General features: G+C 41.5%; 1 protein-coding gene across 1 annotated transcript in view; it reads left to right on the top strand.

Moving 5' to 3' along the window:
- The window catches only part of NAALADL2 (N-acetylated alpha-linked acidic dipeptidase like 2), a 980,368-nt gene that overhangs the window by 576,872 nt on the left and 377,920 nt on the right, over window positions 1-25,576 (top strand). Inside the window, exon 8 of the mRNA XM_069726727.1 lies at window positions 22,598-22,803. Coding sequence (XP_069582828.1) covers window positions 22,598-22,803 — 206 coding nt within the window. The remainder of the gene's footprint in view (window positions 1-22,597; window positions 22,804-25,576) is intronic.

Here is a 25,576-nt window from a genome sequence, read left to right as displayed (position 1 = left end):
AAAGGCCCAGCCACGTTTCATCTTCAATGCCCTTGCTGATGGAAGGAGGTTTGCACTCAAAATCTAACGATACATGGCCCCATTCATTCTTTCATGTACCCGGATCAGTCGTCCTGGCCCCTTTGCAGAGAAACAGCCCCAAAGCATGATGTTTCCACCACCATGCTTTACAGTAGGTATGGTGTTTGATGGATGCAACTCAGTATTCTTTTTCCTCCAAACACGACAAGTTGTGTTTCTACCAAACAGTTCCAGTTTGGTTTCATCAGACCATAGGACAGTCTTCCAAAACTCCTCTGGATCATCCAAATGCTCTCTAGCAAACTTCAGACGGGCCCGGATATGTACTGGCTTAAGCAGTGGGACACGTCTGGCACTGCAGGATCTGAGTCCATGATGGCATAGTGTGTTACTTATGGTAGGCCTTGTTACATTGGTCCCAGCTCTCTGCAGTTCATTCACTAGGTCCCCCCGCGTGGTTCTGGGATTTTTGCTCACCGTTCTTGTGATCATTCTGACCCCACGGGATGGGATTTTGCGTGGAGCCCCAGATCGAGTGAGATTATCAGTGGTCTTGTACGTCTTCCATTTTCTAATTATTGCTCCCACTGTTGATTTCTTCACTCCAAGCTGGTTGGCTATTGCAGATTCAGTCTTCCCAGCCTGGTGTAGGGCTACAATTTTGTTTCTGGTGTCCTTTGACAGCTCTTTGGTCTTCACCATAGTGGAGTTTGGAGTCAGACTGTTTGAGGGTGTGTACAGGTGTCTTTTTATACTGATAACAAGTTTAAACAGGTGCCATTACTACAGTTCATGAGTGGAGGAAAGAGGAGACGCTTAAAGAAGAAGTTACAGGTCTGTGAGAGCCAGAAATCTTGATTGTTAGTTTCTGACCAAATACTTATTTTCCACCATAATATGCAAATAAATTGTTAAAAAAACAGACAATGTGATTTTCTGGATTTTTTTTTCTCAGTTTGTCTCCCATAGTTGAGGTCTACCTATGATGTAAATTACAGACGCCTCTCATCTTTTTAAGTGGTGGAACTTGCACTATTGCTGACTGACTAAATACTTTTTTGCCCCACTGTATGTAGTATGTACGTATGTAGTATGTATGTAGTATGTATGTAGTATGTTGTATGTATGTAGTATGTATGTAATATGTTGTGTGTATGTAGTATGTATGTAGTATGCTTGTAGCATGTAGGTAGTATGTTGTATGTATGTTGTCTGTATGTCATATGTATGTAGTATGTATGTAGTATGTATGTAGTATGTATGTAGTATGTTGTATGTATGTTGTATGTATGTCATATGTATGTATGTAGTATGTATGTAGTATGTATGTAGTATGTTGTATGTATGTAGTATGTATGTTGTATGTATGTAGTATGTATGTACGTAGTATGTTGAATGTATATATGTAGTATGTAGTATGTACAGTATGTTGAATGTATGTTGTATGTATGCATGCAGTATGTATTTTGTATGTGTGTAGTATGTGTGTAGTATGTATGTTGTATGTCTGTAGTATATATGTAGTATGCATGTTGTATGTAGTATGCATGTTGTATGTAGTATGTATGTTGTATGTATGTAGTATGTATGTTTGTGGGTTTTTTTTTACATTCAACATATTAGCCGGATGATGGGACTACTACTTTCCTATCATTGGCTAATGTGTCAATCACTGTCATTGTAGCAGGCATAGCCCGATGGGACATGTAGTCACATCGGACGATGCCTGCACACACACACAACCCCCGAGAAGCCCACACATACCCCCGGCAGGCCCCCACAGACCACGGCAGGCCCACACAGACCCCCGGCAGCCCGCACAGACCCACGGCGGCCCACACAGACCCCCTGCAGCCCACACAGACCCCCCGAAGGCCCGTACAGACCCCCGGCAGCCCGCACAGACCCCCGGCAGGCCCTCACAGACCCCCAGCATGCCCGCACAGACCCCCGACAGCCTGCACAGATCCCCAGCAGGCCCATACAGACCCCGGGCAGGCCCACACAGACCTCCATGGTCACGCACAGACCCCCCTTGCACACACATACACGCAGCCTCCGCCCATGCACCGCCCACACTCCATTATAGCGCATCATCATGACATCATTTGAGAAGCCAATCACAGCCATGCCATTAGTTAACATGGCTAACATGCCTAACAGGATGTGTCCACACTTCTTAGGATCCTCATTGGCTGAATAGAATAAAACTGGCTTATTTCATTATGTGAACTTCCGATTCCGGTATCCGATATTGTAAAATTATCGGAACTCCGATACAGTGAATATCGGCCGATACCCGATATTTGCAGTATTGGAATGCTCAACACTAAATTCTAGGCCTAACATGAGCGTTGGAAATCTGAAGGTGCCATGAGGACCGGACAGGTGATGGTGGGAAGCAGAAAGGCCAAAGAATAAAGAGGTAAATGTAAAGATTTTTTTTCCCACATATAATTTTCATTATGCTCTGGGTACTGGAGCGAACCATACAGACATATATGAACACACACAGGACATACAAACACATGTATACAAAGAGCACATATATACAGACATATGTACACAGTGCACATTCACACACATAGGTAAACCTGAGCACATATATACACATGTCCTTTGACATACACTAAAGAGGACTTCTCATTCTGTCTCCTCTTCTTTAGTTCTTCTAGACTTCAACATCTTAATTATGCAATTATGCAATTTATAACTATGAGATTTGCAGCAAATGCTTAGATGAAAATTCAGCAAATCTGGCAAATTTGAATTTCAATAGATCTGGTGATCTGAGAGATAAAACTTTTTTTTTTTCTTTTGACAGATGACTTGCCATAATTTCAAATGTTTTAAATATGTGCCTATGTTTTCCCGGTCCCACTGGTTTTCACTGATTGATCAGATCACCTACCTTTCTGTGAGCTTTTTTATCTGGTCATAAACAAATTAGACTACAATATCTAACCACTTTTCAGCAAGATATTTTCTTAACAAAGTGGATTTGTCAAGTAGGAGAAAAATGAAGTTGATAGTTACAAACACATAGACTAATGTTACAAAACTGTGACTTTGTGGTGATTTTGTCCCTGACTGTAAGATGTGTTTTGTTGTTCACATAGACCTACGGGGTAACATTTCTCATTGTGGATTATGACATGCCTGACATGCCAGTTTAAGGAGGCTTATACACTATGCATTGTTCCTCTGTGAAATTAAATATGCTAATTCCCTCTTCAGAGAGGAAGAGGACTTGAACACTATAGTATCGAATATAGCGAACAGAATAGAACTAGAGTGGACCCTCTGGACCGTGGGAAGACCTACCCCTGGGCGAGCGGACCTAGGGTGGAACCGACCCCTATACAGGGACCGTAAGGAGCAGGCCCAGAGGTCACTTACCCACGGTGTAGATAACAAGAGGGACGGCTCCAGGAAGGAAGGGAAGCGAAGATACTGCAGATGCTGGAGAGTGGATACTAGCGGGTGGAACGGGTATACAGAGAGCTGTCAGGAGGGCTGGAAGACCGGAACGGAGTAATGCTGAGGGAAGAAACAAAAGGTAAAAGTTAGCAACGGGAACTGGGAAACCAGAAGAACTGGAAAGGAAGGCAAGAGACGGATAGGACGGGAAAACGGAGCGAAGACGCTAACGGAGGGAGTACACTGTACAGGGAACAGGAGGACCGGACACAATAGCAAAGGCTAAAACAATCAGGCACCAAGAAGCAGAAGAGCCCACCTCTTATAGTAGAGGCAGGGAAGGGATTGGTTACCTGAAAGACTGACCTAGATGATCCCAGGAAGAGGTAACAGGGAAGGTACGCCTGCACCCCTTGGGGAACCCAGAGCACCTTCCCAAACACCGCATACCTGCAGAGGAGCAGGACATCGGAAGTGCTGGAGAAGCACAGACGTGCCCGGACCCGGAAGTGGATAGCCGGGAACGCGCAGCAGCAGGGGAAGAGCCGGCGCTCTCAGGCCCAGAGGCAGGATGGTCGGAGAGCGCAAGACCGGAAGCAGAGCCCGGGTCAGAGATGAGAGGACAGCGGAACCCGGGTACAGCAGCGGTGGAGCAGCGACGTGGAGCAGAGGAACGATAGCACGGGGCAGCGGCGACGGAACGACATGTGGGGCAGCGGCGATGGTAACATTGAATTGGAAGTACCAATCCTAAAAGTCAATATTGACAATTCAACGAGCGCTTCGCCATATGATTGAATTAAATCTGGGATGATTTCCTGGGTGATGGTAGGATACAGAAACTTAAAATGTTATGATAGAGGTTTGAATACAGAATTAAATTTTGTAGGCTACATCTTTGTTATGGGTTTGCATCCTAGCAGCTTTATGCTGTTTAAATAAAGCAAAAGATATATGCTGATTCTGTTTATATCATCCAATTTCTTAATGATTCTTTTACCTTTTATGTGTACAACAAATTGGTTGAGATATACTTTCTCTACATCAACAATAAGCTGCAAAAAACTGTCCTCTATAATATTATCAATGATTTAAATGGATGTCAGTGAAGCTCATATCACTTTTACCCAAAAGAAGGCAATGATAAACAACTAAATATAGTTGTTGTGAAAGCGTGACTTTCGTTTCTACCCAGCTAAGTCTTCAATATCTTATAATGGTGTAAAGACTGTAGAAGTACCCTACTTTAGCATACAGTACTGTGTTTGAGAAATGAAAATCTAGGGATACCATAATCGTATACATTGGATTATTTCAAAGATATAAAGGGTATATGTTCTTTATTCTATTATAAATAAAATACTGTATGACTATAAGAGATTTCTACACTATTGAAGACTTGTTTTCTGTACGCATTACAAAGCATCCAACCTTTTTAGTAATTGGAGTTGAATTTTAAAAATTACTTTTCTCTATATACTTCCTCAATGGTTTAAAAATGGCCAACATTAAGCTTTACTTTATACTCTTGAATAAAATCCATATTGAGCCACTGCTTTCAATTAAACTTTACATCTTCAATCAGTCTTGACAGTAACCTTTCACTTTTGTACTTAAAATGTTGTATTCATCAGTGTATTTATTCATAATAACACACTTCTCTGTATGATTTGTTACTGAAGAGTGCAAAGAGCTTCCCGTTGAAAGGATAATCTGGCAACTAATTTGATTTCACAGATATAAATCAGTTATTTTTCAGTGATAAAAGTGACTGTGATTTGGAAGACTTGGAATGCTCCACTAAAACTGCAATCTATATCATCTAAAACTCATTTGAATAGTTTGTGCTGCAACGCTAATCTTTATTTAGAATCTGAGTGCAAAATAAGTGACAGGGCTATATCTGCCCCATTTACTGCTTGAACTTGCCAATCATACATTCCTGAAGGGATTAATGATATGAAAAGAATGCAGAAATGTTTCCATTAATAAAAATAATAGGTGATTGTCTTGTTATTTTTTACATTTTGCCTCCTGACATTGTCATTGTTTTTCAGATTTGCTGCTGTAGCATATCCCATTACTATATGACAGTACATCGTTGACTAATATTATGTGAATATGTAACTAGTGATAAGCGATTACATTCGGAAGTATTTATATAATGTGCTATTAGGGCTATTCGTTACTTGGCGAGTAATTTGCTTTTCGCCTTGGTATATTCGAATGATGTGCCCAGCATGTTTGACGATTTATTTGCAGCCAATGAACATGCTAGGTTTGCTTGCCAATCATGGTAATGCTGGTGCCAGCTTTGGTGTGGTATTACTGTGATTGGCTGGCCTTACAGGGTCATAGGGGATAATTAATCCTTGCTGGTGCCATCTTTCGCACATTGCAGCTAGAAACAGCCTAGTGAGAGCATAGTGTGAGGGTAGGAGAGTGATCAGTTCTTTGTTAGGTGGAGATAGTATAGGGGCAAGGGAGAGTGAAAGGCAGGCACCTGCGTGTTATCAATCATCATTGCAAGTACATGCTGAAGTTTGCATTGTGTTTTACAGTTTAGGAACAGACTGTGGAATTAGGGAGAGATAGACAGGGTTTCAGCCATTACCATAATATACAAATCAGCTATTTTTAGAGCAAAATAATGTTAGTACCAGTATATACTAAACACATTTTTTGGGAGCTACATAATATTCCTGCTTACCAGCATATACTTTTTTTTTCACAGCTAAATAATATTCAACATCCTTTTTAACAGCTGATTGCTAAATAATATTTGTTACCTATATCTAAAATAGCTGATATTTATCTAGCAGTTGTGTTACTGGCACAAAACCTGCTGTGCTATGCAAACGTCACTATTTACCAGTAATTTCCTTGAGTCTGCTGTTTTCATGTCTCATAAAGGTGATATAAAAAATTCTATTGGATAAATAATTAGCATAATCATAATAATAATTATCTAGCAGAGGTGTGACTTCTGCAAAGCCTTCAAAGATACGCAAATGTTACAATTTACCACTAGCAACAATTTTCCCTAATCTGCTGTTGGCATGTGTTGTAAGGGCGATATACAAAAATTATAGTTTTCTATTGGTTAAGTAAACTTGGCCTTTGCTGCTCACACATCCCCAAAATATCAGTGATCCACCTCCATACTTTACAGTAGGAATGGAGCTCCTTTTATCATAGGCCTTGTTGACCTCTCTCCAAATTTAACATTTATGGTTGGGGCCAAAAAGTTCAATTTTAGTCTCATTACTCCAAATTACCTTGTTCCAGAAGTTTTGATTCTTGTTTCTGTGCTGTTTTGCGTATTGTAGGCGAGATACTTTGTGGCATTTGCGCAGTAATGGCTTCCTTCTGGTGACTCGACCATGCAGACCATTTTTCTTCAAGTGCCTCCTTATTGTGCATCTTGAAACACGTACACAACTAGTTTTCAGAGAGTCCAGTATTTCAGCTGATGTTATTTGTGGGTTTTTCTTTGCATCCCGAACAATTTTCCTGGCAGTTGTGGACAAAATTTTTGTTTGTGCACCTGACTGTGGTTTTTTTAGAGAGCCCCTGATTTACCATTTGTTAATCATAGTTTGAATGCTGCTGACTGCCATTATCAATTTCTTGGATATCATTTTGTATCCTTTTCCTGTTTTATACTGTTCAACTACCCTTTCTCCTAGATTCGTTAACAATTCTTTTGCTTTCCCCATGACTCACAATACAGAAACATCAGTGGCTGGATGAAAGATGCAAGAGTCATTGTGGATCACAGAAACTCATTCAGCTTTTATGCATACACAGTGATTACAAGCAAACAAGTAACAGATGAGGATGTTACCTTTAGTAGCTAGTGATGAGCGAATATACTTGTTACTCGAGATTTCTCAAGCATGCACGGGTGTCCTCTGAGTATTTTTTTAGTGCTCGGAGATTTAGTTTTTCATGCCACAGCTGAATGATTTACATTTGTTAGCCAGCATAAGTACATGTGGGGGTTGCCTGGTTGCTAGGGTATCCCCACATGTACTTATGCTGGCTAACAGATGTAAATCATTCAGCTGTGGCAATAATCTCCAAGCACTAAAAAATACTCGGAGGACCCCCAAGCGTGCTCGAGAAATCTTGAGTAACGAGTATATTCGCTCATCACTGTTAGTAGCCATTCAAACCCATTTGTGTCAACTTTTGTGCATGTTATCAGGCCAAAATCACCAGGGTATGTGAACTTTTGATCAGGGTAATTTGGATGTTTTGGGTGGGTTGTCATTATGATTTAAAAAGAGAAAACACAGTAGTTTGATGATAAATGGCTTCACCCAACCATTAACCATGAGTGGAGAAAAAGTTTTCGTGTTATGCATTCATTAAACATAGAGTTCATACTCACCATTACTTGTCAAAGACATAACTGAACTAGAGCGGGTGCAGAGAAGAGCGACCAAGGTTATTAGAGGACTGGGGGGCCTGCAATACCAAGATAGGTTATTTCACTTGGGGCTATTTAGTTTTGGAAAAACGAAGACTAAGGGGTGATCTTATTTTAATGTATAAATATATGAGGGGACAGTACAACGACCTTTCTGATGATCTTTTTGATCATAAACCTGAGACAGGTACAAGGGGGCATCCTCTATATAAACCTATAAGAAAAACGCCAGGAGGCTCCCTTCCTGCTTCCACCACACCGGCGCCCGGACACCAGCATGTCTCAAGGTAACATTTTGACTCTCTTGGCAGCATGCGTATATGTCTCCTAGGACTTGGGCTTGCTGATGTTGTTTACATCTTTATGCTCTGTATATTCTTTGAGCTTCACGGATATATACATTATTTTGGGGATTTCCCATCATCTATTTGGGCTATCGCTCTGGGCCTGTTATTTGGTATTTGACACTGTTATGCCCTCATGTGGAACGATCCTTGTATGATTCATCTTGGATGCTCACTCCATTCATGAGCATATCCCGGTGTGGTGGTATAGTTAGGATGCCTGGATTTTTTGTGTTCCTTTTTCAGCAGTTTACATCTATTATGCTGATGTTGTTTGTTCTGTTTTTCCCAAGCATCTGCTGTCCATGTATATTCATTGCATATTTTGTGTGTATTTTTTTGCTTTAATAAACTGTTGTTCATACCTCTATTGCTTGGTTGTGGTTTTTGGGTTATATTTATAGTTCCTGTCAGACTTGGTATACCCTTTTACTTCTTGCCCCAAACCACCACCTGGCGTTTTTCTTATAGGTTTATATGTTCAGGCTTAGAGGTATGCCCTCTGCTGGCCGAGAGGGCAATTTTGGTTTAGACAAGGGGGCATCCTCTATGTCTGGAGGAAAGAAGGTTTAGGCATAATAACAGGCGCGGGTTCTTTACTGTAAGAGCAGTGAGACTATGGAACTCTCTGCCGTATGATGTTGTAATGAGTGATTCATTACATAAATTTAGGAGGGGATTTGATACCTTTCTTGAAAAGCATAATGTTGCAGGGTATATACTAGATTCCTTGATAGGGCGTTGATCCAGGGAACTAGTCTGATTGCCGTATGTGGAGTCGGGAAGGAATTTTTTTTCCCAAAGTGGTGCTTACTATTTGCCACATGGGTTTTTTTTTGCCTTCCTCTGGATCAACATGTTAGGGCATGTTAGGATAGGCTATGGGTTGAACTAGATGGACTTAAAGTTTTCCTTCAACCTTAATAATAATAAGAACTATGTTATTTTGTTCCCCGAAACCAGTGTCATCTGTAAAAAAATATTAAAATAACAAACAACCAATATACTCCCTGATCCGCAGATATGCACAAGTGTCCCACGACGATCTCCCGTGGAGAGCAGCAGCATCAGATGATGCGACCGTTCTCCAGGGGCTCCAGGAACACAATGATGGGAGGAAGGTATCCTTCCACACTGTATTCCTCCGCCGCTGTAAAAAAAGTACTCCCTAGTCTCACTTTTGGCAATGCTGTGTGAGAAATTTTCCCACGCAGCAATTGCCATAAAGTGAGACTTTGTCCTAAGTAAACTCAGTGACGCACTGCAGGAGCCATTGTCTCCTGTCAGTGTGTCACTGAGGGTCCTATAGAGCAGTGACATCACCAGATGTCATTGTTCTATAGGGGAGATCATCGTGGGACACTCGTTATTAATTGTACTACTGCGGACAGGTAGTATGCGGTTTATTATTTTATGTTTTTTGCAGGCGCATAAGTATGTTAAGTATGGTAAAATGAAGAATATTAAAATACTTTTTTCCTAATGTGTGTGTGTTTTATTAACCCTTTATTACTATTGGATTAGTAATGGATAGGCATCTTATTGACCCGGCTTAATGTCACCTTGCAATAGCATGGTGACATTAACCCCTTATTACCCCATATCCCACCGCTATACGCAAGTGGGAAGAGAGGGGATAAGTGCCGGAATTGGTGCATCTTACAGATGTGCCATTTCTGGGGCGGCTGCGGACTGGTATTCGTAGCCGGGGGGCCAATATCTATGGCCCCTCTCTAGGCTAGGAATATCAGCCCGCAGCTGTCTGCGTAGCTTTTCTGGCTATAAAATATAGGGGGACCCCATGTCATTTGGGGGGTCCCCTATTTTAATAGCCAGTAAAGGCTACACAGACAGCTGCGGGCTGATATTCATAGCAGGCTACAGCTATTGGTCCCCGGCTGTCGGCTTTCCCTCTCTGGGGCAGAAAATTGCGCGGGAGCCCATGCCGTTTTTTCTGTTTTTTTTTTCCATTTTTTTTAATTCAACGCTCATTAAGGCCTTTTTCACACTTGTGTCGGTACGGGTCCGTTGCTATGCGTTGGGCCGACGTACCGTCGGAGGTTGTGAAATTTGTGCACGACATGGGCAGCAGATGCAGTTTTTCAATGCATCTGCTGCCCATTCTGAAGTCCGGGGAGGAGGGGGCAGAGTTTCGGCAGCGCATGCGCAGTAGAAAATGGCGGCCACGACATGTGGCCAACCGTCGAGATCCGTCACTAATACAAGTCTATTTTCTTTTCCGTCGGATCAGTTTTTTTTCTGCCGGATCCGTTTTTTCCGCAGGATACATATTTTTCCGCAGGATCCATTTTTTTCAAAACTCGCCGGATTGAGTGATTGATGGCAAAAACCTGATGTGTGAAAACAGCCCAATATATGGATAGATACATCTATGTATCTATAGATATATCTATCTATAAATATATCTATAGATGGATATATCCATAGATATATAATAGAAAGGCCGATGTTTCTAAGGCTACTTTCACATTTGCGTTTTTAGCAATCCGTCGCAATCCGTCGTTTTGGGAAAAAACGGATCCTGCAAATGTATTAGCGACGGATCACGATGGATGGCCACACGTCGCGTCCATCGTGCAACGGATCCGTCGTGTTTTGGCAGTCAGTCGGCACGAAAAAACATTCAAGTGAAGGTTTTTTGTCCGTTACGTCTGCCATTTTCCACTGCGCATGCACGGCCGAAACTCCACCCCCTCCTCCCCGGACTTCAGAAGGGGCAGTGGATGCATTGAAAAATTGCATCCGCTGCCCACGTCGGGGCACAAATTTCACATTGTGGGTCGGTACGTCGGCCTGACGCATAGCGACAGACGCGTACCAATACAAGTGTGAAAGAGGCCTTAATGAGCATTGAATTTTTTTTAAAAAACGCAAAAAAATGGCAATTTTCTGTGCCAGAGGGGGAAAGCCGACGGCCGGGGGCCAATATTTGTAGCCTCCTATGAATATCAGTCCGCAGCTGTCTGCGTAGCCTTTACTGGCTATTAAAATAGGGGGACCCCCAAAAGAAAATGACGTGGAGTCCCCCTATATTTTATAGCCAGAAAAGCTACGCAGACTGCTTCAGGCTGATTTTCCTAGCCTAGAGAGGGCTTATGGATATTGCCCCCCCACCTACAAATACCAGTCCGCAGCCACCCCAGAAATGGCGCATCTGTAAAATGCGCCAATTCTGGCACTTAGCCCCTCTCTTCCCACTCCCATGTAGCGGTGGGATATGGGGTAATAGGGGTTAATGTCACCTTGCTATTGTAAGGTGACTTTAACCCCTTTCTGCCATTGGACGTAATATTCCGTCCATGTGGGGTGGGCCTTAATTCCCAAGGACGGAATATTACGTCCAGCGCGATCGGCCGCGCTCACGGGGGGAGCGCCGCCGATCGCGGCCGGGTGTCAGCTGCTTATCGCAGCTGACATCCGGCACTATGTGCCAGGAGCGGTCACGGACCGCCCCCGGCACATTAACCCCCGGCACACCGCGATCAAAGATGATCACGATGTGCCGGCGGTGCAGGGAAGCATCGCGCAGGGAGGGGGCTCCCTGCGGGCTTCCCTGAGACCCCCGCAGCAACGCGATGTGATCGCGTTGCTCCGGGGGTCTCCTACCTCCCTCCCTGCAGTAAGTCCCGGATCCAAAATGGCCGCGGATCCGGGTCCTGCAGGGAGGGAGGTGGCTTACCAAGTGCCTGCTCAGAGCAGGCACTTGGTAACGCTGCACTGCTCTCAGACAGATCGGTGATCTGTCAGAGTGCTGTGCAAACTGGCAGATCACCGATCTGTATTGTCCCCCCCTGGGGCAAAGTAAAAAAGTAAAAAAAAAAATTTCCAAGTGTGTAAAAAAAAAAAAAAAAAAAAAAAATCCTAAATAATGAAAAAAAAAAAAAATATTATTCCCATAAATACATTTCTTTATCTAAATAAAAAAAACAAAACAATAAAAGTACACATATTTAGTATCGCCGCGTCCGTAACGACCCCACCTATAAAACTGGCCCACTAGTTAACCCCTTCAGTAAACACCGTAAGAAAAAAAAAAAAAAACCCAGGCAAAAAACAACGCTTTATTATCATACCACCAAACAAAAAGTGGAATAACACGCGATCAAAAAGACAGATATAAATAACCATGGTACCGCTGAAAACGTCATCTTGTCCCGCAAAAAACGAGCTGCCATACAGCATCATCAGCAAAAAAATAAAAAAGTTATAGTCCTGAGAATAAAGCGATGCCAAAATAATTATTTTTTCTATAAAATAGTTTTTATCGTATAAAAGCGCCAAAACATAAAAAAATGATATAAATGAGGTGTCGCTGTAATCGTACTGACCCGAAGAATAAAACTGCTTTATCAATTTTACCAAACGCGGAACGGTATAAACGCCTCCCCCAAAAGAAATTCATGAATAGCTGGTTTTTGGTCATTCTGCCTCACAAAAATCGGAATAAAAAGCGATCAAAAAATGTCACGTGCCCGAAAATGTTACCAATAAAAACGTCCACTCGTCCCGCAAAAAACAAGACCTCACATGACTCTGTGGACCATAATATAGATAAATTATAGCTCTCAAAATGTGGTAACGCAAAAAATATTTTTTGCAATAAAAAGCGTCTTTCAGTGTGTGACAGCTGCCAATCATAAAAATCCGCTAAAAAACCCGCTATAAAAGTAAATGAAAAAAATGTATTTATTTCCATTTTCCCATTAGGGTTAGGGCTAGGGTTAGGGCTAGGGTTAGGGCTAGGGCTAGGGTTAGGGCTAGGGCTAGGGTTAGGGCTAGGGTTAGGGCTAGGGTTAGGGTTAGGGTTGGGGCTTGGGCTAGGGTTAGGGCTAGGGTTAGGGCTAGGGTTAGGGTTGGGGCTAGGGTTAGGGCTAGGGTTAGGGTTGGGACTAGGGTTAGGGCTAGGGTTAGGGCTAGGGTTAGGGCTAGGGTTAGGGTTGGGGCTAGGGTTAGGGCTAGGGTTAGGGTTAGGGTAAGGGCTAGGGTTAGGGTTAAGGCTACAGTTAGGGTTGGGGCTAAAGTTAGGGTTAGGGTTTGGATTACATTTGCGATTGGGATTAGGATTAGGGGTGTGTCTGGGTTAGAGGTGTGGTTAGGGTTACCGTTGGGATTAGGGTTAGGGGTGTGTTTGGATTAGGGTTTCAGTTATAATTGGGGGGTTTCCACTGTTTAGGCACATCAGGGGGATCTCCAAACGCGACATGGCGACCGATCTCAATTCTATCCAATTCTGCATTGAAAAAGTAAAACAGTGCTCCTTCCCTTCCGAGCTCTCCCGTGTGCCCAAACAGGAGTTTACCCCAACATATGGGGTATCAGCGTACTCAGGACAAATTGGACAACAACTTTTGGGGTCCAATTTCTCCTGTTACCCTTGGGAAAATACAAAACTGGGGGCTAAAAAATAATTTTTGTGGGAAAAAAAGAGATTTTTTATTTTCACGGCTCTGCGTTATAAACTGTAGTGAAACACTTGGGGGCTCAAAGTTCTCACAACACATCTAGATAAGTTCGTGGGGGGGTCTAGTTTCCAACATGGGGTCACTTGTGGGGGTTTCTACTGTTTAGGTATATTAGGGGCTCTGCAAACGCAATGTGACGCCTGCAGACCATTCCATCTAAGTCTGCATTCCAAATGGCGCTCCTTCCCTTCCGAGCCCTCCCATGCGCCCAAACGCTGGTTCACCCCACATATGGGGTATCAACGCACTCAGGACAAATTGGACAACAACTTTTGGGGTCCAATTTCTCCTTTTACCCTCGAGAAAATACAAAACTGGGGGCTAAAAAATAATTTTGAGGGGAAATTTTTTATTTTATTTTCACGGCTCTGCGTTATAAACTGTAGTGAAATACTTGGGGGCTCAAAGTTCTCACAACACATCTAAATAAGTTCCTTAGGGGGTCTAGTTTCCAATATGGGGTCACTTGTGGGGGGTTTCTACTGTTTAGGTACATTAGGGGCTCTGCAAACACAATGTGACGCCTGCAGACCATTCCATCTAAGTCTGTATTCCAAATGGCGCTCCTTCCCTTCCGAGCCCTCCCATGCGCCCAAACGCTGGTTCTCCCCCACATATAGGGTATCAGCGCACTCAGGACAAATTGCACAACAACTTTTGGGGTCCAATTTCTCCTGTTACCCTCAGGAAAATACAAAACTGGGGGCTAAAAAATTATTTTTGTGGGAAAAAAATTTTGTTTTATTTTTACGGCTCTGCATTATAAACTTCTGTGAAGCTCTTATTGGGTCAAAGTGCTCACCACACATCTAGATAAGTTCCTTAGGGGGTCTACTTTTCAAAATGGTGTCACTTGTGGGGGGTTTCAATGTTTAGGTACATCAGTGGCTCTCCAAACGCAACATGGCGTCCAATCTCAATTCCTATCAATTTTGCATTGAAAGGTCAAACGGCGCTCCTTCCTTTCCGAGCTCTCCCATGCGCCCAAACAATGGTTTACCCCCACATATGGGGTATTAGAGTACTCAGGACAAATTGTGCCACAACTTTTGTGGTCCAATTTCTTCTCTTACCATTGGGAAAATAAAAAATTGGGGGCGAAAAGATAATTTTTGTGAAAAAAAAATGATTTTTTATTTTTACGGTTCTGCATTATAAACTTCTGTGAAGCACTTGGTGGGTCAAAGTGCTCACCACACCTCTAGATAAGTTCCTTAGGGGGTCTACTTTCCAAAATGGTGTCACTTGTGGGGGGTTTCAATGTTTAGGCACATCAGTGGCTCTCCAAACGCAACATGGCGTCTCATCTCAATTCCTGTCAATTTTGCATTGAAAGGTCAAACGGCGCTCCTTCCCTTCCGAGCTCTCCCATGCGCCCAAACAATGGTTTACCCCCACATATGGGGTATCAGAGTACTCAGGACAAATTGTGCCACAACTTTTGTGGTCCAATTTCTTCTCTTACCATTGGGAAAATAAAAAATTGGGGGCGAAAAGATAATGTTTGTGAAAAAAAATGATTTTTTATTTTTGAGGTTCTGCATTATAAACTTCTGTGAAGCACTTGGTGGGTCAAAGTGCTCACCACACCTCTAGATAAGTTCCTTAGGGGGTCTACTTTCCAAAATGGTGTCACTTGTGGGGGGTTTCAATGTTTAGGCACATCAGTGGCTCTCCAAACGCAACATGGCGTCTCATCTCAATTCCTGTCAATTTTGCATTGAAAGGTCAAACGGCGCTCCTTCCCTTCCGAGCTCTCCCATGCGCCCAAACAATGGTTTACCCCCACATATGGGGTATCAGAGTACTCAGGACAAATTGTGCCACAACTTTTGTGGTCCAATTTCTTCTCTTACCATTGGGAAAATAAAAAATTGGGGGCGAAAAGATAATGTTTGTGAAAAAAAATGATTTTTTATTTTTACGGTTCTGCATTATAAACTTCTGTGAAGCACTTGGTGGGTCAAAGTGCTCACCACACCTCTAGATAAGTTCCTTAGGGGGTCTACTTTCCAAAATGGTGTCACTTGTGGGGGGTTTCAATGTTTAGCCACATCAGTGGCTCTCCAAACGCAACATGGCGTCCCATCTCAATTCCAGTCAATTTTGCATTGAAAAGTCAAATGGCGCTCCTTCCCTTCCGAGCTCTGCCATGTGCACAAACTGTGGTTAACCCCCACATATGGGGTATCAGCGTACTCAAGACAAATTGTACAACAACCTTTGGGGTCCATTTTCTCCTGTTACCCTTGGTAAAATAAAACAAATTGGAGCTGAAGTAAATTTTTTGTGAAAAAAAGTTAAATGTTCATTTTTATTTAAACATTCCAAAAATTCCTGTGAAGCACCTGAAGGGTTAATAAACTTCTTGAATGTGGTTTTGAGAACCTTGAGGGGTGCAGTTTTTAGAATGGTGTCAAACTTGGGTATTTTCTATCATATAGACCCCTCAAAATGACTTCAAATGAGATGTGGTCCCTAAAATAAAATGGTGTTGTAAAAATGAGAAATTGCTGGTCAACTTTTAACCCTTATAACTCCCTAACAAAAAAAAATTTTGGTTCCAAAATTGTGCTGATGTAAAGTAGACATGTGGGAAATGTTACTTATTAAGTATTTTGTGTGACATATCTCTGTGATTTAATTGCATAAAAATTCAAAGTTGGAAAATTGCGAAATTTTCAAAATTTTCGCCAAATTTCCATTTTTTTCACAAATAAACGCAGGTAATATCAAAGAAATTTTACCACTATCATGAAGTACAATATGTCACGAGAAAACAATGTCAGAATCACCGGGATCCGTTGAAGCGTTCCAGAGTTATAACCTCATAAAGGGACAGTGGTCAGAATTGTAAAAATTGACCCGGTCCATAACGTGCAAACCACCCTTGGGGGTAAAGGGGTTAAGCCGGGTTAATAACGGAGAGGTGTCAATAAGACGCCTATCCATTATTAATCCAATAGTAATAAAGGATTAATATAACACACACATTAGGAAAAAAGTATTTTATTATTCTTCATTTAACCATACTTACCATACTTCTACGCCTGCAAAAAACGTAAAATAATAAACCGCATACTACCTGTCTGCCGTAGTCAAATTGATAACAAGTGTCCCATAACGATCTCCCCTATAGAACAGTGACATCGGGTGATATCACTGCTGTATAGGACCCTTAGTGACACACTGACAGGAGACAATGGTTACCTTAGGACAAAGTCTCACTTTATGGTAATTCCTGCGTGGGAAAATTTCTCACACAACAATGCCAAAAGTGAGACTAGGGACTATTTTTTTTACAGCGGCGGAAGGATACCTTCCTCCCATCATGGTGTTCCTGGGCCCCTAGAGAGTGGTTGCATCAGGTGATGCTGCTTTTCTCTATGGGAGATCGTCGTGGGACACTCGTGGATTTCTGCAGACAGGGAGTATATTGGTTGTTTGTTATTTTAATCTTTTTTTTACAGATAACACTGGCTTCGGAGAACAAAGTGACAAGTAATGGTGAGTATGAACTCTATGTTTAATGTACTGTATGTCTGTATGTTATGTATGTAATGTATGAATGTATTGTATGTAGCATGTATGTAGCATGTATGTTTTTTTTTTCATTTAACACATTAGCCGGATGATGGGACTTCTGCTGTCCCATTATTGGCTAATGTGTCAATCACTGTCACTGTAGTAGGCATCATCCGATGGGACTTGAAGTCCCATCGGACGAAGCCTGCACACACACACAGAGCCCCGCATGCCACACAGAGCCCCAGCAGGCCCGCACAGAGCCCCCGCATGCCGCACAGAGCCCCGGCACGCCGCACAGAGAACCGGCATGCTGCACAGAGCCTCGCACGCCGCCCAGAGCCCCGGCACACCGCACAGAGCCCCGGCACACCACATAGAGCCCCGCACACCACACAGAGCCCCGACACACAAGCACAGAGCCCTGCACGCCGCACAGAGTCCCGCACACCGCACAGAGCCCCGGCACACATGCACAGTGCCCCGGTAGGCCCGCACAGACCCCCGGCAGGCACGCACAGAGCCCCAAGTGGCCCATACAGATCCCAGCAGGGCTGCACAGACCCCGCCCGCACACACACACAGACACGCACAGTATCCACCCACGCACCGCCCACAACCTTCCCCCTCCAGAACAGGATGTAGAAGAACAGAAAGGGCTTTTTTACCTTCCAATATTTGTGTCCCATTGACTTGCATTGGTATTGGGTATCGGTGTCGGTGATATCTGATATTTTTGGATATCGGCTGATCCAATCAGATACCGATACTTTTGGATTTCAGAAGGTATCGCTCAACACTATTGACGAATACACTATAATGGAAACCAAATAGACACCATGTTAAATAAAGGGATATGGATATATCTGATGAGGTTTGCTTTCATTATTTGTGATGAGAGAACACTAAAATGCTTGGGTGCTTGTTACTCGAATTGAGAACATTGGACTGCTTGGGTGCTCGACACGAGTATAATGGAAGTCAATGAGAAACTCCAGCATTTTTACAGCAGACCTTTCAAGGAGGTCTAGGGGGCATTAAAATCACTGAAATGGATGGAAAAAGTACTCAAATTAAATGGGAACAGGATGGGGAAGATGCCTGAATGCATCTCTGACTCCCATATCGCTGCTGTGATCAATGTTGTAAGCACTTTTACGGACTAACAATAATACTTACCAAACCTAAAATAAAATGTATTTACAGGAAAAAATAATAGGAAACATTCTTTCCTGTATAATGTCTTGAATATAAGGCAAAAAATGAACAAAAGCCTCCTTCACCCCCTTATATTCACACACAGCATTTTTGCTGTGTTTTTGCACTTTGTCATTGATTTCAATGCTGAAAAAACATTTACATCCTCTTGGCATGTGGTGTGTGTGACATGGAGAGACTCATCCTGTTTCATTTATGAAGGAGGAACTGTGAAACTCACAAAAACCTTTGCGGACAATGCAAGAACTGCCATAGATTAGAAGGAAAAGGGATTCCGATAAACCATGTATTAGATATAAAGGAGGGTCTCTTACACACTATGTTAAAATTGCTGTGTAGTGGGACTCCTAGACTCATAAGGCCAATGAGCTAAATGCAAGGGTTGCGAAAAATTAAAAGGGGGCTAGGAATACTCTCTGCAAGAAACATGAAGGAGTGCTGCATACATTTCTTTTTGTACCATTTTGAAGGAGTGAGACCTCTAGAATCATAAAGCGTATGCAATATTTGCAGTGGCTTCCAAAAATTAGAAGCAGACATTGTGATACACTCTGGAAAAGACATAGAGGAGGGCCTCAGAAAACTTTTTTTTTACCATTTTGGAAGAAGTGGGACTGCTAGAATACTAATGCCAGTGCACTGTGTGCATGGGCTGAAAAGCATTTTATTCTGATGGTATACATATTAATAAATATTTAGGAAGACTTTAGAGTTAGGCCTCTGAAAAGTATATAGTAGGGCATCATACACTCTTGAAAAATTAGGAATGAGGGTCAGATTACGGTCATGTAGATATGGCGGAGGAGGAGAAGAAGGAGGACACTAAAAATTAAAAACAAGAACTGTATACTCTTGTTTTGGTGTGAAAGGGTGCATGGGAATATACAAGAAAAAAAGGAACATTTTATTTTTATTTATTTGTGTTCCTCTGTTGTCATATGGTGGGGTTGAAAAGTCTGGAAAAATTGAGGTCTTGTTCTTTTGATAAGTCAGTCAATCAGCATTTTCAGTTGAAAGGCGGATGCACCTATCAGTTATTATGCCCCAACGGCACTAAATACCTGCTCTGGCAAATCGCTACAGGCAGTGCAAGCCAGCTTCTCCAAGGCATAGATCTCCAAGGTTCATGCCACATATCCAGTTTTGACACCTAATACTTATATGGCACAGAGGAATCCTGGAGGACACTGGTAAGGTTGGCTAGGTACTCTTTCACCATCTAAATAAACTTTTCCCTCCTTGCCAGAGTACTCCTTGAATTAGAGCATGGACACTAGAAGGGTCTAATGAAACTGTCTCAGACATTTGATTGTGTTCCCCTGCCCCTATATTGTCAGATGGGAATTTTTTTGACCAATTCTTCAACTAAGGCATTCTGATATTGCACCATGTTAATATCTCTCTCCAATGGGACATAAAGTCAGCCATGCATGCCAGACTCGCATCAGGCATTACTTTTACATTGTTGAGTGGATCTTAATTGAACTCATTTAAATCAATAGGTCAAGGAAAGTAGTGCAAAAGATAAAAAAAATAAAAATTAAATAAGTAGGAGGAAAAAAATGTGAAAGTAAAATGCAATTAAACAAATAACACTTATTAACATACACAAATTGTGTGTAGTTGGGCTAAGTCTAACGTAAGATTATTAAGCGTTCTCAATAGAAGTGCTTTCTCCCCTCTGATGACTTATTATGACAATGTTTCTTGATAAATATGTCAGGCTTTGTTTGGGGTCTGAATAAATTTAGAAGTTCAACATGGGGTTTGACACATTACGAAAACATGCTTAACTCTGTTAGTTTATTTTTAAACTTTTAAGAGGCAAATCAAACTTTATGGCTTAGTGTTAAATTACAAGGTTGTTCTTGTTGTTGTTGTTTACTTTTAGCAGCTAAAAGCAAAATAAAGACCCTAAAATGTGCATGTATTTTTCTTCTTGCAACTTGTAATTAAGTGCCAAAGAAGAAAAACTAAATTAAGCAATCAATGTTAAAAATATAAACTTTTTTTTGTCTTAGAGAACTTCACTTTAAAGTTTAGTAATGGGGTAATTAATTAAAAAGCCAAATGCTAGAGCATAGAGACATAACAGTAAACACATGTCAGAAGCTTTATTGCAAAGACATAATATAAAAAGGCAGGCAAATTCTATCAAGCTTGTTTATTACTATTGAGCTAGTGTGAATCTGCAGTGGTGTTATCTTTCTATTAGTATTTACAAGGAGTAAAAACCTTCTGCTCAAAGATTAAAAGTATCAACAGAATGATTAATTTGTCAATGATGATATTATCAATTGTTATATAGCATAACTATACTGGGTGCATTTGCTGTAATAACACTTTAGAACATAAGGAGGTCCAGAAGGTTCCTTCCGCCAATAAGGCAAGACAAGTTCTAATACAGACCCATTATTGTTTGAAGATTTTTTTATGGATTTTGCATTAGGTCTACAAGGTTCATGTTTTGCGATTCAAAAAATCATAGTGTTAAAGGGAAAAGTTATCACTATTAGATTGTTATGGCCCACGCCTGGTAACCCTACCAATCATCTGGTATTACTTCTGAGAGTAAAAAATATAAACTGTGAACTGCAATGAACAGCAAACATTTTTTCTTATGAGTGAAAAAAAACAGATGAAACTATGATCAAACTCCAATGAAAATCTAATGACATGCTCATGAACATCATGGATGAAACTGTCAATTTTTCTCATATGTAAAAAGAAATGACATCTGAATGAGACCGAAGGGTCCGGTACAAATTTTTGACGTTTTTACATAATTTTATAAGAACTTTTCCACAATATTTTTTGTTGTAATTTAAAACAAGTTAAGTCAGAGAAGAAAAAAATAAAACTTTATAAATCAGAAAATACATTAGGACAGCTTGAACATAAATATAATCCATATAAAGGTGCATACAGATGTAGGAACACTGTCAAAACTGCACGTCTTGATTTGTCCAGCAAGGTGCCTGTTTTTCACATTCAAGTTCTATTCAAGATTTTTACTGATAAAACACGTCTGTTCACATGTCCAGTTAGTTTTACAGATTATGAAGGCAAAGTCTGTTTTCAATACAATTTATGGATAAAAATCAATCATACAATTCTGTACGTCCTTGAAAATTAGGGCACACATACCTATGCTATGGGGGAGTAGGTAAGGGAAAACCACAGACTGAGAAACAGGTGTCTAAACAGTCGGAACCCAGATCCTACTCTGTTGTTTCTGACACATATAAAAAATGAACTACAAGAGTTAGGTACTATCCTGATTAGGGTACACCTTGATGTGACAGGATTGCTTTTATTTTTATTTTTTGCAAAACAATGTTAAATAAGTACCCTGCATTATTTTCATGTGCTGTTACTATTTATTTACTTATTAAAGGGAATTTGCTAATTTTTTCATTATGTTAGATTCTGATGGTAAAAACAGACACCCTTTTCCAACAGTGATGAAATTCTGATCCAGCTCACTGATATAAATCTGACCATTTTTTTCATGTGCAAGAAAAAATGGATGTCTGAATGGGACCTTACAAATTAGGGTGGCATGCTATGCCAATACTTGAGAGCATCATCTGTAACGCAGGAGATTGTCATGCGTATATGCATAAACTCCAATGTGTCACAATTTCTGGAAGTACAATGCAATAGGGCTCTTAAAGCACCGCTCTAGCATTTTTTTTATTTAGTTGTGCTACTAATGTTAGGTCCCTGTCCCCAGTACTACTGGCCACAGTCTTTTGCTATCTGCACTCCTTTGGTCCATCTTCTGCAGTTTTTTACCTGTCGGATTGCTAAATTGTTTGCTGGGCAGTCCATAAATCACTAGTCAATGTAAATCTATGAGAACCCAATCGAGGATCTCATAGACTTACACTGTGCTCATTGTAAACTTTTGAGCACAACTGTAGATTAGTTGCACTACTCCAGCATTGAAATAACCAAAAAAAAAACTGTGGAATGGTGTGATAACAAAATAATATTTATTTAGAGTTGAGCACACCAGTTTGCAATCATATCTTATCATTATCCAGTGAGCCGTAGCTTCACCATGCGTCTTTGCCTTTCAACTGAGTTCACATGTAGTATAATTCTTCTGGTGTTGAAATTTTAGTTACATATCTTTTTTCCTTCAGACAGGTACATCATTCTTGGTAGCCCTCATGCTGATTTGCATGGAAGAAGCACTCCAGGGTGGGCCAGTGGTACAGCTATCTTGACTTCTATTATCAGCTCTATAATTGGAAAGGTGAAGACTGGATGGCGACCCCACAGAACTATTATTTTCTGCTCATGGGGAGGAAATCCATTTGGCAACTTTGGTTCTTATAAATGGGGACAGGTAAAAGAAAGACTAATGATTAAGCACAATGCTTGTGAGCTGGACAAAAAAATGTGCTAAACATTTGGTTTAGAATAAGTCACAACTTTTAGGCGCAACTCTTAGTGCAACTAAATGCTTAACGACTTTTAGAGCCTTCATGAAAGTTTCTCCCAGCTCTGCTGAAATTAGTCATGCCAAGAGCAGAATATGGGTTTGGAGACCAACGCTGGTAAAATTTCTGAAGAGCAGCAATATTCTGTATGCCTCAAATCCAACTTCATTAGGAACTGTAGTATGATTTGTGGCGAGGCGCACACCAAAGTGCATGCCATTTGTTCGGCACTCTTGCTTCATGAAGAGGAGTTTGCCTTTTCATGAATCCGAAGTGCCTGACTTCTGCATGACCCTCGATCAAGACCAATGTGGACATCACAAATCTTGATTAATCATGTCCATAATTTTTATATATGTTTATATATCCTTTTCTTAAAAACTAAAGTCTTCATGGATTTCAGTTTAAGTTTACTAACTGACATAATTTGAATACCTAATAATGCCCATATCTTTTCAGTCTAGTCTTTTCCTGCTCTGCATCTTAATCCTGAAGTCATTCTTATTACCCAAAGATGCAGATTTCTTCTGTAGTTGGCTTAGTAACTTCCACAGACATTACCTCAATTGTTGTGTAATATAGGCCACAATTTAACAATTATCATTCTTACCACATACCTACTGGATTGTTACACTTAGTGACATGGGGTGTACGTATTATTATTCACATTTAGTTCAAAATTTCTAAAAAGAATATAAAAAAAATGCATCTGTATTTATGCATGTGTGTATATATAGTAGAGGTTCACTCTCTCTGGTAGACATTAGGTCTTAAGTAATGTTAACACAGACAAGGCGGTTTTGGTCCAAACACATGCAGCGTCTATTGATTTCCACAGGCTGCACAGCATCAAAACAAACTCATAAACATAAATTCCCAGCCTTGTCCAGTCATTAACTAAACAGAACAGACCCTGGCTACTCATTTATGGCTGAACTAGCCCCAGCTTTGCAAAACAAAACAGTTATTGTTCATAGAAACCACTCATACTTGCTGTTCTCTGCATAGGGCCTGTGCAGACTCTTCTCAGAGAGGGATTCTGGCCTCTACTACATCCAGGAGATTGACTGACTCCCCATTCTCTCCATTCAAATAAAATCCCTCAAATGTCCCTCAGCTGCAGCTCACATCTTTTCTGGTCACTCACCAGTAGCATGCTCAACTCAGTAGGGAGTGTCAGTGTGACATTTGTTGTGAGTTCTGTTTTTGGGCTCCCTCTGGTGGTTACTGATGGTACTGGGTGACTTGTGTTCTCTGCGGTCTCTGGTGTCCACCTGTTCCATCAGGTTATGGGAGTTTCCTATTTAACCTGGCTTTTTTGTCATTTCCTCGCCGGCTATCAATGTAATCAGCGTGTCTTTTTACCTCTGCTCCCTGCGTCTGTTATCTTCAGGACAAGCTAAGTTTTGATTTTCCTGTTCCACGTTTTGCTTTATTTTTGTCTTAGTCCAGCTTGCAGATATGTGATTCCTTGCTGCTGGTTGCTCTAGTGGGCTGAAATTACTCCTCATGTTCCATGAGTTGGAACATGAGTTCAAGTAATTTCAGGATGGTTTTTTTTTTAAGGGTTTTTCGCTGACCGCGCAGTTCACTTTTGTATCCTCTGCTATCTAGCTTTAGCGGGCCTCATTTTTGCTGATTCTATTTTCATAACTACGTATGTGTTTTCCTCTCATTTCACCGTTATTACATGTGGGGGGCTGCTATTTCTGTGGGGTGTTTCTCTGGAGGCAAGTGAGGTCTGTGTTTCTTCTAATAGGGGAAGTTAATCCTTCGGCTGGCGCGAGACGTCTAGGAATCATCGTAGGCACGTTCCCCGGCTACTACTAGTTGTGTGTTTAGGTTCAGGATCGCGGTCAGCTCAGGTTCCATCACCCTAGAGCTTGTTTTGTTTTTGTGCTTGTCCTTTTGTGATCCCCTGCCATTGGGATCATGACAGACATTCCCTTAGAAGACTGCCACACAATAATTCTACTTCCTGCTTTTTAGCAACACCCTACAGCAGTGTTCCCCAAGTTCAGCCCTCAAGAGCCACCAACCGGTCATGTTTTCAGAATTTCCTTAATATTGCACAGGTGATAATTGCATCACCTGCACAGGCAATAATTCCATCACCTGTGCAATACTAACGGAATCTTGAAAACATGACCTGTTGGTGGCCCTTGAGGACAGGAGTTGGGGAACACTGCCCTACAGGTTTATCTAAATAACACACTACAGAGCTGGGATTTAACTCAGCACTACCTAACTTTGGTGCAATATGTGTCTGGCACAACAATTTAAGCAGTTCTTCTTTGTTTGATGGCTTGTGACTATCCATCATCCTCTTGGTTACATTTCAGAGGTTGTCAATGGGGTTCATGTCTGGAGATTGGGCGGCCCATGACATGGTTTTGATGTTGTGGTCTCATCCTTTTTGCCAGAGCTGTATAAATATGTATATACTAGATGGTGGCCCGATTCTAATGCATCGGGTATTCTAGAATATGCATGTCCACGTAGTATATAGCACAGCCCACATAGTATATTGCCCAGACATGTAGTATATTGCCCAACCACATAGTATATTGCCCAGCCATGTAGTATATTGCCCAGCCATGTAGTATATTGCCCAGCCACATATTATATTACCAGCCACGTAGTATATTGCCCAGCGATGTAGTATATTGCCCAGCCATG

The sequence above is a fragment of the Ranitomeya imitator genome, chromosome 5 (genome assembly GCF_032444005.1).
Source record: "Ranitomeya imitator isolate aRanImi1 chromosome 5, aRanImi1.pri, whole genome shotgun sequence".
Taxonomy (NCBI): domain Eukaryota; kingdom Metazoa; phylum Chordata; class Amphibia; order Anura; family Dendrobatidae; genus Ranitomeya; species Ranitomeya imitator.
This window is presented reverse-complemented; position numbering and strand designations above follow the sequence as displayed.